The sequence below is a fragment of the Stegastes partitus genome, unplaced genomic scaffold (genome assembly GCF_000690725.1).
Source record: "Stegastes partitus isolate 25-593 unplaced genomic scaffold, Stegastes_partitus-1.0.2 Scaffold82, whole genome shotgun sequence".
Lineage (NCBI taxonomy): Eukaryota > Metazoa > Chordata > Actinopteri > Pomacentridae > Stegastes > Stegastes partitus.
The window spans coordinates 303,469-318,897 of NW_007577813.1; the positions used below are offsets into that span (position 1 = coordinate 303,469).

The following is a 15,429-nucleotide window of genomic DNA, read 5'->3' on the forward strand; positions in this document are numbered from 1 at the left end:
GAATCACCGGCCTGCCTACTGGCCACCGGGCCGCCCCTCTCGCTCTCTCTCCGCCTCACAGTGTCATGACAAGGCTGTTTGGTGTGAGGGATGGGTAAAGCCATCCCCAGGGGCACGCCTGTATTTCATCCTCTCTTCTGTATCCTCTTCCTTCTCTACATTTGTTTGTTTATTTCTGCTCAGAGAGGGCTTCTCCACTGGCGAAGCGCAAGGCTTCTCCTTTGATTTGAGCAACGTTTCATCTGCGAGGCAGACGGAGCTCTGTACATAATGACTCCATTGGATCATTAAAAGGGAGATGGAGATGGTGTTTAGTGTTTATCTTGCAACCTCCCAGCCTGACAGAGCTCAGCTGTGTGTTTTTTCCCCCCCTTGTTTTTTTTTTTTGCAAATGTTTATGCTCAAAACTAGGGGAAAGAAACAGTATTGGAAAATGACTAAAGTGAAACTCAACAATAATAAGCAGCATGCTTTGCAAGCTTAGTAAATTCAAAATGACTGTGTATGTGGTGAGAAGTGGACTTAAAACCCTGCTGCGTCTCACATCCTACTTCAGACACTTCCTTTTAAAGGAACATTATCTAAAGGAGTGATTTGAAAGAGAAGAGAGGAACTTAAAAGAAGCCCGTGGGGTAGGAGGATTTTGAAGACGTCGGCATCCCTTTTTCCGTGGCAGTGTGGTTTACCATCAGGGGATGGTAGCTGCAGGCTTTTTGGTGCAGTTTGCACCACTTTGTCTCGTCTTCAGCTGCGATGTCCTGTCACTGTGTTATATCAATGTAGAGAATAGTCTTGATACCTCAGATACTTGCCCCAGTCTTGAGGTCTCCCCTCAGAACAAATCTGCTTACTTTCAAACATGGATGAACCACAGTCTAGTTTGTGTACTGAGGCCTTACAGAAAAGTCTTGACTAAGCGGTGTCATGGTGGCCAGAAGTTATGCTGACCATGAATCACAACAGCTCAGGTTCACGTCAACCTTTCTCGTAGACTTTCAGTAGAAGACTGAAACTGGACTTCTCTTTTTTGCTTCTTGAAAACATTTCACCTCTGACTTCAGCGACATCTTCAAGAACCAGAAAGAGAAATTTGCTGAATCGCTCAGGATTCCTCGTATGTCACTCCCATTCTCCTGTGCCCTTTGTTTCTTGTCTTCTCTCTCCCATGTTTCTCTAAAAACACCCTAAAATGCTGCAACAATCCATTGTTAAAAAGTCCAGATTATCATCTCTCTGAATTGAGGAAGGGAAGCAGAGGAAGAGTCGATTTAACCTCAATGCACTCCTTGACACACTGCATTATTTCCTTAAGGGATAACAGACAAGAAAGTAACTTACCTTCCTAATCCTAATCCCTTCTATTAATTGGCTACCCTTATGAGGAGTGCACTCCTACAAGTGCTTATACTATAGTCTAAAACCAATTGCATTTCTATGGAAAGAGCCCTCATCTGTTTATTTATTCCACGTGAAAGCACCCTGTGCATTGAGCGATACATGTCACGTTTTATTCCTGTGCGAGGCCATAGTTAACATTCCTGCCCTGTTACCCCCACCGGCTCAGAGCCTCCCATTTTTGAGTCAGCCATTCCTCTGTGTGTGGAGGTAACAAGCCAGAACAGTCTACATTGTACTGCCGCTATTGAGAGACTGGACACTGATACAGCCCCTGGCCTCCACATTCAGCTCTCTGGAAATCGCGCCAGAGAGGTCACCTGGAGCCGAAGAGGAAGAAGGAATGGAGATATCTGGAGGCGAGTGGACGGAGGGAAGTAGGATGGATGGCAAGGTGTGGAGGTAGAGACAAGAGGAAAGCAGCGCTGATGCAAAGCGAGGGACAGAAATAGTTGCTAGAGGAAGAATTTCCCCCTCTATTTGCACAAGTGGCCAGACAGTCCACTACTCTGTGATATGCAAAACAAGCCGGCAGCAAGCACTTCTTCTCCGCCTACGCTGACAGAACGGCAGTATGCAGGATCAATGGCTCGATCCCCATCAAAGCCCACTCCGCCCCAGCGGCAGAGGTATACTCAAGACTGAGGCTTCTGTCCGGGGCCTCACGGAGAGACAGGCAGCAGTAAATTAGAGAGAAACTGCAAAGGAGGAGGAGGAGGAAAGTTGAAGAGGGGATTGACTGATCATCAGATGAAAATTAGAGGCGGGCGACGCAAGAAGATAGAAAATCTCCTAATAGACGGTCAAGAACTCAACTCAGGATTTAACCACGAGGAGTTTGTGGAGCCGTCATGCCGACATCGAGGGGAGGCAGGCTCCGCAGGAAGGGCTGCTCCCTGGCCAGGAGGACCCAACGGCAGGCCACGGCAGCATGGAGGCTGCTCTACAGACTGCTCTTCATGGTGACCAGGAGGCTGGGAGAGGTAGCGTAGTTAAGTGTGATTAACGCTTAATACTCCAATATTTGATGCAGTTTTTTTTTTTTTTGAGAGAGCCTCATTAAAAGAGATGATAGAAAGTCACCAGCCCTCCACTGGGGTTTTTAAGTGTCGCTGCTCCTGAAAGTGAGTACGTTCAATAAGGGCTCTTTGATTTAGTGTCAGAATAATGTGGTTTAACTGTGAGAAGAAGGCTGCTGTGTGAGGGTAGCTAGTATGTCATCGTGGGATTTCTAAAAGAAAGTACGGATTTTACTCGTCTTGAAAGGTGCAACATTTTCAGATGAAACCCTTTGCTCTGGCCTCGGGGATCTAACAAGTGGGCATCATGTACATGATTACTGAAAATGAAAAGAAATGTTGCTCCATGTTGCCAGAATGCAACTGGAGATGAAATAACAACAGTCTCTGGTTCATTTTTTCTCCCCTCACCTCCAAAGGTTGACAAAGAATTATTTTCTAAATCGACTAAAGGGCACGAGCGGAGGGAGAAAACACGATCTCAAGCTGACACCTGTCAGCAAGAAAACCTGAACAGGAATTCACAGCGGCGCTGTCAGATCCACTTGTTTTTCGTGGCGCTCCCAGTCTTTTCTCCCGCCTCTCCTGGCTCCTGTCCTCAGCTCTTAATTGGTTATTTGGGCTAGCTGTCAGCCTGTGTTGGGGGGATTTGTTGTGAGGCAATTGCAATTCCTGAGTCATGACTGTGCAGCCCCCACCCGTCCTCCTTCCTCCCCTCTTTCTTTCTGCCCACCTTCTCTCGTCACGCTCCAATGCAGGTATCTGTCATTTAGTGTTGATGAAAATCTTACTTAGGAAGCCTGTGTGAGAGATGAAAGTGTGTTTCCATGTGCACACATCCCCAACCATCAAGCCAAGCATATTCTCTCCCCCCTTTTTTTTTTCCCTCCCATCCCTCCCAGCTTTGTGCGTCCTCCATCATCTCATTAATGTGTGCGTGAGGTGAACATGAGCCAGTATCGCTCCGGTATGGGGGTGTGATGAGAATTAACTCGGCACTTGAGTGGCGGTATGTGCTACCGGGCGCACACATGTTTCCGAGGACCCAGACAAGCCTCCCCTTCGGGTGCCTGTAGCTGAAATAAACGGCAAGATATGACTGTTATCTGTCTCCACAAGGCTGCTCTCCCCTGTCTGCAGCTACCAGTGGGCTATTTGATGAATATGTCTCTCTGATATCCTTCAACCTCTGTGTTTCCTTCAGGCAATCTCCCCTTGTCCGCCTGCCTGGTACATTATAGAGTTTCCCCAGAGCGTGTATGAGTGAATGAGGGCTGACTGCGGCTGTGTGTGGCAGCAGCATCATCAGCAGCGTCTCAGGCAGATATTATGATCATTAAATGGATAGTAATGCATCAGCAGCTGTAGTTACTTTGGGGAAACGCTTGAGTGGGTTTCTGATCGAGAAGTGTTTAGTCTAAATGAATGTTGATGTGCACCAAAACTAAATGTTTGGAATAAATCATAAAGTTTCCTATTAGGCCAGATGTAGCTGCGTGAACAACATCACGGTGCCGCTTGCGAAGCTGTAGATCCCGCGTGCTGTTTCGAGCGCTAATGGAGCATATGCTTGTTTGTCAGCCCAGGCGGTGCATGTTTACACGTACAGGTGTGTCAATTTGCACTACGGGGGTGTCTTGTGCTCTCTATTTGGAACATTAGTCCCTCCGCCAGCGCACGGGGAGACATTAAGTCCCCTCATAATTATCGGCCCACATTCAAAGAACTCCGGAGTGGAGCGCTGCTGTGGGCGGTGGATCACTTGAAAGAGGCTTAGCCCAGACATACATAGAGGACAGCGAGAGGAATTTTCCCCCCTTCTGTCTCTTTCTTCTCTCTCTTTCAGCGCGTCACTCTCAGACACACACGGTCTGTGCCAGAGTACCGGAGGGCCGTCTCTGGAGTGACCATCATATAATGAGCTCGCTGATGAGTCGCAGGCTTATTAACGGAAGCGTTGATTGTCTGTGGGCACCCTGGGAGTGGGTGGAGGAGGGCTGTAGCTCCACACCGGTATAAGAGCTGAATGACTCAGACAGGGCTTTCACATGCTGCTTGGGAAGGGTGCATGCATGCGTTACCAACACCTGCAGCGTCAGAACTGAAGGCTGAATCGATCCCTGTTTGTTGCTGTTTGGTAGGGAGCCGCTCTTGACTGCTTGCTCATGCGATATTTAAAATACCATCGCACGCGCACGCACACACACGCACGCACACACACAGGGAGAGTGCTGAGCAGCTGTTTTGCTTGGCATTGTGGCTGTCCCACCGTGCTGCGTTGCTGTGTGGAACCTGCTATTACTGGCACTTACCAGCCTCTGCTGACTGTAGCGGCTGGCCACAGATTATAATGCTACATCATGCCATTCACTCGGAATGAGGAGGATTGGCTATCATGAGACTATTTTTAGCCCTGAAATCACATCATAATTGATGGCTTGCGCGCTACACTCTTTGCAAAGCTCGCTGCAGTTGATGAAGCGTTGCACTTGACTAGCTTGTCAGGTAAGAAATTAGGTGGGATTTTGATTAAGTGTACATACATTTGTTGTCATGCTTGAGAAGAGTATAACACAAGGTGCCAACTGTGGTGGGAACTAGAGTAGGGTTTTCCCTCACTGCTTCTTCTTCTTTTTTTTTTAATATGTTTCACAGGGACTAGAACTGAGGAGCACGTAATGGTTCATTTTCTGCCACAGTTGCTCACAGACTACAAAATCTTACCTGCCATAGGCAAAAAAAAACGTCGCAGTGTGGTGCCTACGGCTGATGTTAATTTTCCTTCCCCAGGCAGTACAGTCCGGCTTAAAGTGATTCGGATTATCTGTTTTCCGTTCCTAAATGGCGCGACGCTGAGTTCTCCACGGGGTTCCACCTACCGAGGCTGGAATAAATCCTACATTTTGTGAATGAGCTGGAGAAAGAGCGCACTGTTAACCCCTCCACCGCCCCCGTCACATGAGAACTATTACAAACTAATGCATGACCTCTTGGGATTTTCTGGCATGTCAAATTTTCCACAATCGATGTGACACAAAGCTGCATAACCGTCCATTACGGATTTAGAAGAATAATGTAATGTTCTGTAATGCTATCTGCTTGGATATCCAGTTAGTGTTTCAGATGCACTGTAAAAGTCTTTGATGCAAAGCCAATTAGCATAGAGTGCATAACTAAATCTCCATAACGCTCTTAGTATACCCAGGGGGGATCACTGACCATGCACGGCGTAGAATTATATACATCATTATTTTATAAAGCTTTGGAGCTGGAATCATTAGAAGTGGATTGTTAAATGAAACATGTTTTTAATGGATCCTTGAGAATATATGTGTGAATGCAGGTGTGTTTCCGTTACCCAGCCGCCTCTTGCAATCTCAGAGCCGCCTAACCTAAATAAACCACCTCCCTCTCTGTCGCCCCCTACAGAGCGTGGACACCGTGTGCACTCTCTACCAGAACTTCCAGGAGGGGACGGGCTCGGGCGCCGGGGGTTTGATGGATGACGCCAGGGAGCCTTCGGCGAGGCAGGGAGGGGAACCCGGTCCTTCAGGAGGGGCCCCCCTGCTCAGACCTTGCCCCAAGCACATGAGCGCCACGGAGAGGTTACGCAAGGTCATCCAGGAGCTCGTGGACACGGAGAAGTCGTATGTGAAGGTGAGCGCGCGAAGCTGTGAGCGCCGTAACGTTTCTCCCAAGAAGCCGGCATGAATATTTGATTAAACTCAACCTCATACTTTCTAAAGATTTAGACAGCCGCTCCGCTGTCCCATTTCTTTCCAACACTTTTTTGATGTCAGGTACTTAATATAATGCAATGCTTGCAGGAGAGATATGGGAAATAAAAAAATGTTTTTAAAATAGTGTTTCCTGAGACACAGTTAGAGACAGCCTTATTTATTTACCTCAATCATTTTGCTGCCCCTACGTTTTTTTCCAATATGACCCCTTTCTCCCTGACGCACATTAAAATCCACGATCATAATCTACACTTGGCTGGTATTTTTTTCCCCTCCTTCATGTTTTTTCATTTAGTCCCCTTTTCCCCTCGCACGCCTCTTCTTCAACCTGATTCATAATTGAGGGAGGAGATTGTCTTCCCGGAGTGGCTTGATTCAGGCCTGTATCCATGCACTGGCGGCGGCGGCGAGGGGAGAGGGGGGTGCAGGAGGAGGAAGCTCATAAATCAACCTAATGAGAATATCCCCACTGATACCAAGACAAGCTACAGCCACATTAAAGGAGAAGGGGGGTGGGTGGAGAGGTGACTGTGGGAGAGACAGTTGGAGGTTATAAAGAGAGACACGAGGGGTGATGGGATGATGAAAGAGGTTTTTCAGGACATGCAGGTTGGGGGGACCACGTCTAGTCTTGTTGTTTTGCTTCTGACCTTTTGGGTTTTGTTTGCGCAGGACCTGACGTGTTTGTTCGAGATCTACCTGAAGCCGCTGCAGAATGAAACCTTCCTCACGCTGGATGAGGTAGGTGGTAGCGGGAGTGTGTGTGTGTGAAATGTGGAGCATGTAACGAGGTGTGTAGCGCCCAGAGGCTTGGCCTGGGAGGTGCTGATTCTACACAGGTTGTCTAATTCATTGAGTGTTTATTACCCATCGATGAACTCTGCTGGGCCATATCTGCCTTATTACCACTCTGACTGCCTCGAGGACAAATTAGCATTCCCCTACACTGACCTTCCGGCATCCCAGGGGGACGCACCAATAAAGGCGAGCTTAAGAGTGAACCCACCATCGAAGCGCTCACCTCGGTTTATTATGCCACGGTGTAGCCGTCTACTGATTCCTGTTCTTCATTAAGAATGTGGGGATTTTTTTCCCCACCAGTTAAAAACACTTTAAATTAAAGCCATTATTCTGTGCTGCTGTGACAACATATAGCGTCGCCGCAGCATGCTAATGACCCTGGCGTTGCAGTTTTTCCAGCCCTGCGTGCAGCGCCGCGCCGGGCATGACCTCAAACACAGGACGCGCCTCCCAAGACACACTAGTCGATAGGCCACTGAACACTGGGGCAAATTAAAAGGCCATTATGGGACAGTGGGACGTGTCCAGACACACAGTGGACAAGGGCATGTTTGGCCCTGAATAGCTTTTAATGAAGGGAAGTGGTGACCCTGGCTGTGCTGGAGAGTGTGTGTGCGTTCGAGAGGACAAGTTTGTACGTTTATGTGTTCGTAGCGGGCCCATATCTTGTCCCTAAGTGCCTTTGTCAGAGATGGAGCCATCAGAGTGGAGGTTTTATAACACACCAGGGTGCCCGTGTGACTGACGGTTATGAATTACAAGCTATCTCGCCTCTTTTTTTTTTTTTCTTGCCGTTTCATATTCCCTCGCTCTCTCCCCCTCCTCTGTTCTCCTTTCATACTTCCTTATCCATCAACCGCCCACAATTCCATTCATCTATTCTTCTCCTCTTTCCGTCCATTACTCTACCTAACTTGTGCCCCCGTTCTCTTCCCCAGATGGAGAGCCTGTTTGGCAGCCTGCCCGAGATGCTGGACTTCCAGAGGGTCTTCCTGCAGACGCTGGAGGAGAGGATCGCCTCCTCGCCTGACTTCAGCACCCTGGAGACCCCGTCGCAATTCAAGGTGAGACGCAGACACTCGCTATCGATGAAACGTCTGAGGATTTAGCGCGGATTCCTCGGGTGTGAATATACAGAGCATTATTCTCAAACACGCCGATTTTCATCCGCCAATCCGAAGGAAGGCTTAATCTTTGAGATCTTGAGGTTTATAAGTAATTCAGGTGGCGTGACAGGAGCATCACCGGCTGATTTATAGGCTTGACATGACGAGCTTGTGGGGTCCATCGATCGAGGCGGCGGTTCACTGGTCGGATTGTGAGCCGCTGAAAGCCGGTGTGCTCAAGAGGTTAGGCGTGAGGGAGAGGACAGAGAGGGGGGCGCTTGAATCGTCTCCCAAGAGAGGGAAGGACATGGTGATCCGGTCATGACTTCACATGTTCGCACTCTTTCATGCTCTCTCCTGCTCCGTGTAAAACCACTCTCCTCCGTCTCTGTGCGCGACACTCAGTCACCGACTTTGTTTTTCTCTCTTCACAGAAGCTGCTGTTCTCTCTTGGGGGTTCGTTCCTCTACTACGCTGACCACTTCAAGCTCTACAGCGGCTTCTGCGCCAACCACATCAAGGTCCAAAAGGTCCTGGAGAGAGGTATGTACGCCTAAACGCATGAAGAATACACAGCGGCCTACATACACTCCTGCTGCACGGGGAGATGGGAGAACTGGCATGTAACAAATACATCTAATCCAAAGTGTGCCACGCCCCTGCTAAAATGGGCTTCCTTGCACCTGTGTTGCATCAGGGACACCTCAAGGCACTCGCTGTTGAAAGTTTGGCCTTCTCGTTTGGGAAGCAAATCAATTATGTATGAAAGTAAATGTCCCAGAGTGAGACAGTGGATGAAAGTGAGGTGAGTGATGCCTCTCCAATTTATCGCGAGCTCCGGCTCCATCTCCAGCATCCTGCACACAAGCATTAGAGATGCCAGAGAGAACGCTTTCCACCTCTCGTTTCGTGATCTACGGCTTCGAAACATCCGAAGCTGCTGCCCGTCTCGCAAACAGGTGCAATTTTAAACACATATTGATACAGAGACTTTGGATAACCTTGTCCACTAACAGCTGATGTGTGACCGTGACAGCCTGAGAGTCCTAATAACTCCTTGCTTCTCCCGCAGCATGTGACAGTGTAGAAATTTTAAAGTTGATTTATGCCCGCTAAGACGCCGGCCTCCCTGCCACTTATTTGGGACGGCTGCCCGGCGCGGAGTGAAATGTAAGAAGATTGGCTTCTTTTTGCCAGTGTGGGATGGTGTGGGGAGGGGGGGGCAAATTGCCCTCCCTGCGCCGCTTAAATCTGCCCCATTACCAGAATTGTTTGGGATATTCCTCGAAGTAAAGCGGCGGGATGGATGTTTAATAGGATTAGACGGGAAGAAAAACCCTCAAAAGTCTCTGATGGGTCAGAATCACCTAGAGGAGGATAGAGTGTGGCAAATCTGATTAGCAAACAACAGCGGTGCATCAAGAGAGTTTGGGTACTGTTAAATATTTTGATCAGAAAAATATGGTAAAGATGTAGTAAGTAACTAACAGGATGTGAAAAGACCTTTTCCTGGAGTCTGTGTGACATTTAGAGATCACAGATTGTTCCAGAATCACACTCAAATAGATATTTATTTAAAATAACTGTAAAGAAAATGTGAATGTGCCTTAGATTTATACAGGCTTTTTATTTATATATATACACAACACCTGTGATCTTGGCATAGTGATAATTTTTAAGTGCCTCAGTTTGTGGCCAGCGCCAGCTTGGCACCAAATATTTCAATGAGGGGGAGAAAAAAAGATGTCCAAGTAACATTTAACAGCAGCCACAGGGTTTAAGCAGCCTATCCTTGAACCAAAGCTTTAAATGATGGGGGGGAACCCTGTTATAGTCGCTGAACACAAACTAATATTTGGAACAGGTTGCACAATAATTGCATATTACAGATTTTTTTTTTTTTTAAAACTGCCAAGGCACCAGTTGCGCACAGTGAGTATAAAGTTGGCTCAGCGCAGTCCAGCTGATCCAAGGACACACCAAAAAAAATTAAATAAAGAAATCCGCGGGTGTTTGTCAGGCCTTTAAGTAATTATATGCCCATCCCTGCCATCTTCATCATCCCCTCTCTCCCTTCCCCACTCATGCCAAGGGCCCCGGGTTGCCTTAGTTTCTCTGTTTATTTGTCGACTCGTTAATTGCCTGCCAATTACTCTGGGAGGTGTTGATGCGGCTGCCTGTCTGTGGCTGGGAGTGCTATAATTAATACTTTAATGGCCCCCCTCAGTACGCGTCGTGGAAGTGCGCTGCTCAGAGAAAATGTCACCACCTTTACAGAGAGCCCATTATGTCTTACGCGCACACCTGCCGTCTCCAAGCCACGCCGCCGGCTTCGGTGCGGTCCCAACTTGGTTCTTTTATGAGGCTGTAAACAAGGGAGCTCTGCTTTTTAAGAAACTCTTCAAGATGTGTCTTTTATTTTTTTTGCTTTGTGAAAACACCTTGTCTTTAGTTGTTGTGATAACTGTAGACTTGGTGTCTACACTTTGATGCAGTCAGGGCAGGTGGAGGAGAAGCCTACACCACCCCCTGCTGGAGGCCTGCTCCTGCACCGTGATCCTGCACCGAACCACGTTTAGCATCATTTGATCTTTCTCTATGCATGCTTGAGATCACTAAAGAGCATCTGAAAGATCCACGTCCATTCAGCTTGTGTGTTTCTGTTTGTTTTAGCCAAGACCGATCAGGCCTTCAAAGAATTCCTGGATGCGAGGAACCCCACCAAGCAGCACTCCTCCACTCTGGAGTCGTACCTGATTAAGCCGGTGCAGAGGGTGCTCAAGTACCCCCTGCTGCTGAGGGAGCTGGTCTCTCTTACCGACGCTGACAGCGAGGAGCACTACCACCTCACCGGTAGGAAGATGCTCACGCAGGCCGTTCTTTACATTCCCATGTTATTATATCATGACAAATGACAGCTTCACACGCAATGAGCAAATAAAATCCGCTACTGTAACCAGCACGTAATCCCCGTTAACGCTTTGCTTTGCCCTCCGTCCACGCAGAGGCTCTGAAAGCCATGGAGAAGGTGGCGAGCCACATCAATGAGATGCAGAAGATCTACGAGGATTACGGCTCCGTGTTTGATCAGCTTGTTGCCGAGCAGACTGGCCACGATAAAGAGGTGGATGCACGTTTCGGAATTAGCTTTATAAATCTTCTCCAAGCATTGTAAATATATAGCAGAGTTTTAAAAAAACATTGGGGACACCTGCTAGGAGAGGCAGGAAGAATTCAAATCTTTATCACAATCGGTTCTAACTGCTGGAGCTCGGCTAACTATCGGCACGTCGGAGTGGAGCTGGTGTTGTTTACGCCCTTCCTCTGTGCATCGCCTCCAGGGATTGAATACATTTACAAGTTGATGGAATATTTAGTTAGTAACCACTGCAAATATTCAAAGTGAATGCTAAATAATGTTGTCTAGGCTACTGTGTGTCTGCCGTGTACTTAAGCAGCTCTGAAAGACCGTTTAAGGGTTCAGTTGAAAATCAGTTTTCAGTACAAACACCGGCTTGTAGCGTCTGTGGGGCTCCGTTCACAGACACGCTCACTTAGTATGTATCTCACACAGCCATGAAAAGCCAAAAAAAAAGTCTGGCTTGTTTTTCTGCTGCCTCCACTCTTTTTAAACTGTCTCCTGCGTCTCTCTCTCTCAGGTCACAGAGATTTCTATGGGAGAGTTTCTCATGCATTCCTCAGTGGTCTGGCTCAACCCTCATCCGTCGCTGGGCCGCATGAGAAAAGACCCCGAAATGACCGTGTTTGGTGAGTTGTTTTTCACTGTCAATCATAGATGTTTGTAGTTAAACGTGTAATCAAGATAAACCGAGCATTGGCTTTGTCGTCGAGCCACACAGACTCGGTGGCACTCAAACTGATCTCAGTGAATTTTAATATCCATATCTGTACCGCTGATATGCTTTAACGCTCGGAGCTGGCATCTAAAACGCTTCCGTGGGTTGCGCTCCTTCAGTCGGCTTTCCCCAAGAGGCATTTGCAGTCAAAACTAAGACACTGATGTGTTCTCTCTCTCTCTCTCTCGCCAGTGTTCAAGAAAGCGGTGATATTGGTCTACAGGGAAAACAACAAGCTGAAGAAAAAGATGGTAAGTATTGTGTCTGCTGCATTCGCTTACTTCCTCATGACGCAAATAGTGAATTTCTCTTTCTTACCCCATGTGGCATTTTTTTTTTTTTTGACCAGACCAACCCTCGCGCTGCTCTTTCTCACGGAGATTCGGACCCGTTCAAGTTCCGCTGGCTCATCCCGCTGTCGGCGCTGCAGGTCAGACTGGGAAATACTGCAGGTAAGAGGCCGACACGGCGCCACATTATCCCCACTAAATCACTCACCAAGTACAGCCACTAAATCTCTCTGTTCCTTCCCTTCCTCTCTTCGCATTACTCCGCACACCCCTAAGCTCATTGTGCTTGCCCACACACCCCTCTCCTGGCATTTCTATTCAGCACCCTCCCTTCTTATCTCCTACTGAAGCCATAAACCATATTTGGACTGCGTGATTAAAAGCTGCTGCTTTATTTTCGCAGGAGCCGGAACGGAGAGCAGCTGCATCTGGGAGCTGATTCACTCCAGGTCTGAAGTGGAAGGGAGGCCGGAGACCGTCTTCCAGCTGTGCAGCAGGTCAGAGATTAAACCATCAGGTGGAGTCGGTGCTGCAAAATTCTGGCAATTGATTCATGGAGTACGATTTTCTTTTTACCCAGAACATATCAAAATTGGGTTCAGTGGTAATAAAGGGTTCCTGCTGGTTTTGTAGTTTTGTAGGCCACTATTTTTTCTTACTTATATAAACAGTGTGCTTATTAGGATCTGGGAGCATGATGACGCCAGACAGGAAGAGGAATATAAATAGTGTTCAGATATATTCACTTAATCCACCTTTTATTGCACAGGAAAACTGCACATGATGTTATAGCAAGCACAGTAGGTCAAAGTTGAACCAGAAAGTTAGTCTGTAAACTGTGACAGATGCTTACAGCGGAGAGTTTGGATGATTTGAACCACACCAATTCCAAATCGGTTTGGCCAACCTCTGCTTTTAACAGCTGGCCACAGTTTAAAACCACAACGCCTTTTACACAATTATTTATGTGCAAATTAAAATAATGAATGTGGTACTTACTAAGCATAAGAGATTTTTATTTTTTCTTTACCCGTTCTGAGTCTTAATGCTAAGCTAGCTCATCCATTGAATGTGTGATGCTAATTTCTTTCCACTATAAATGCAAATATCTCCTATTCAAGTAGTTTTTTTTATACATTGATTAGTAATATTCAATTCAATTCAATTCAATTTTATTTGTGTAGCACATATTTGCAACAACAAGTCATCTCATAGCGCTTAACAAAGGCAGAGACAGAAACACCCAACAATCCAAAACATCTGGATTCCCTATAAGCTTCAGCAGTCCTTCTGCCCATACACCCCTCTACTGTACTATATAATACTGTAAAGGCACTTGTTTTTCTATCATGTATCTATAGCCTTGGCATTTTGACCCGTAGATCCCATGTCAGCTCTTGTTTCAGCATTTAATTGTTAAAAAAAAACCCCTGTCCACATGGATGAGAGTGAAGCCTGTGTCCAAACTGGTAATTCTCATTACACACTGTGAAATTGGGATCAGTCCTAATGAATTAAATCAGCCCTATTTCTCCGGGGACACAATGGAACTCTCTCGCCAATCCTCTTCATCTATATTTAGCGTCTGAAATCAAGTTTAACGTGCCCTGCGCTCGCGTTACTATGGTACCTCTGATGTGTCCTCCTCAGTGTGCCGGAGAGCAAGGTCAACATCATCAAGGTGATCCGCTCCATCCTCCGGGAGAACGTGAGGAGGAACATGAGGAGCGAGGGCACGTTGGAGAGGGGCTGCAAGGAGCGACTGGCCCCTCTGCGCAGCACCCTGCCCTCCTCCGCCAAGATAGGTACGTTTTATCCAAATCAAGATCCATGAAGCATCTGCTCGTAGGCGCTGCTTCCTGTAGAAACATGTCTGCACTGAAGGGATTCTTACCGATTGGCTGTTAAGGCTATTAAATGTACTTGACAGATGATCTTTTTTTAAGGTCACAAAATGCTAACGGTGCAAGTGTTTGGCTCAGATAAGAGAGGCGTTTCTGACTTCCGTCTCCACCTTTGTTACCAGGTTCCTCCAGGGCTTCCTGGTTGTGCAAGCAGCCGCTCGGTGAGCTCTCCTCTCAGGGTGGGAATCCCAAACCGGGGCCAGACTCGGACGAGGGAAGCCTCAGCAGCGGAACCTACAGTTTGTCTGGAGCTCCTCCGGCCTGCACGTCCTCTGACTCGCACGTCCTCCCCGTCCAGCAGAACTGGACTCAGGCGCGCGGGCCCAGCTCGCAGCCCCGCTCCGCGTCCGTGAAAGAGTCGGATATTTTAAGCGACGAGGACGACGACGGCTTCAGCGAGGGCGGGACGAGGAGAGACAGCGGAGACAGCGGCTCCCCGACCAGTGCAATCGAGGCTCAGTTCCTCCACCTTAAACTGTCAGAGGACGCCGTGTCAAAATGCGCGCCGGCGCCCTGCGTTCAGCCTGAAGGAGTCGGGGACACGCCGGAGATCCAACCCAAACTAGTGCGAGGACACTTCAGCGCCGTTAAGAGGAAAACCAGCAGTCTGAGAAGGAGCCAGGGCGCGCTGCTGAACATGAAGGAGCAGAGCAGGTCGCTGGACAGCCAGACGGACGCGGCGTGCGGGGCGGTGGACCTCAACGCTCTGCTGGAGAGAGAGTTCAGCGTCCAAAGTCTGACATCTGTGGTGAATGAAGACTGTTTCTACGACCCATCTGAGAGCTGCGCCACTGACTCTGGAAACGCCACCTCCTCTTAGGGACCAGACAGAGCTGAACTGTACTGTACCTGGCACACGAATGCTGTCACAAATGGGGAAACCCCTGTGGCTCGGAGGCTGTGAAGCTTTGCCTGAGCGCAGAAGTCAGTTTAGTTAGTTTCACACCCACCACCTGCAAAAGGTTAGGTGTAAATGAGCTGCTCTGATGGAAGCTTATTGGCTGCCAGACCAGGTTCCTTCCCCCCCCTCCCCTAGAGAGGTGAAGTGAGGTGATTTCTGTCTCACTGATAATACCTGCAATGAATCTGTCAAGCACAATGCATCTGCAATCTCCTCAGACCTCTGGGCTTCCAATTCTCCCCACAAACCATCTGACTGACGTATTCCATTCAAGTTTTCCCCCCGCAGCTCATGCTGACGGGCAGTTTTTATTCGGTTTTTGACCTTTCCGATGAAAAAAAAAAACGGGGAGAATGACCTTGTCTGTCAGGGCCAGACGTTGAAGGAGGAGGCAGTGCATATTACAGCCGCAGAAT

General features: G+C 48.0%; 1 protein-coding gene across 1 annotated transcript in view; it reads left to right on the forward strand.

The window, feature by feature from the left end:
• tiam2a (TIAM Rac1 associated GEF 2a) overlaps nt 1-13,364 on the forward strand; it is a 51,821-nt gene extending 38,457 nt beyond the window's left edge. Inside the window, exons 16-25 of the mRNA XM_008276867.1 lie at nt 5,844-6,071; nt 6,827-6,895; nt 7,894-8,019; nt 8,496-8,604; nt 10,735-10,914; nt 11,067-11,185; nt 11,721-11,829; nt 12,111-12,169; nt 12,268-12,370; nt 12,612-13,364. Coding sequence (XP_008275089.1) covers nt 5,844-6,071; nt 6,827-6,895; nt 7,894-8,019; nt 8,496-8,604; nt 10,735-10,914; nt 11,067-11,185; nt 11,721-11,829; nt 12,111-12,169; nt 12,268-12,370; nt 12,612-12,841 — 1,332 coding nt within the window. The 3' untranslated portion in view covers nt 12,842-13,364. The remainder of the gene's footprint in view (nt 1-5,843; nt 6,072-6,826; nt 6,896-7,893; nt 8,020-8,495; nt 8,605-10,734; nt 10,915-11,066; nt 11,186-11,720; nt 11,830-12,110; nt 12,170-12,267; nt 12,371-12,611) is intronic.
• Nucleotides 13,365-15,429: the final 2,065 nt, after the last annotated feature.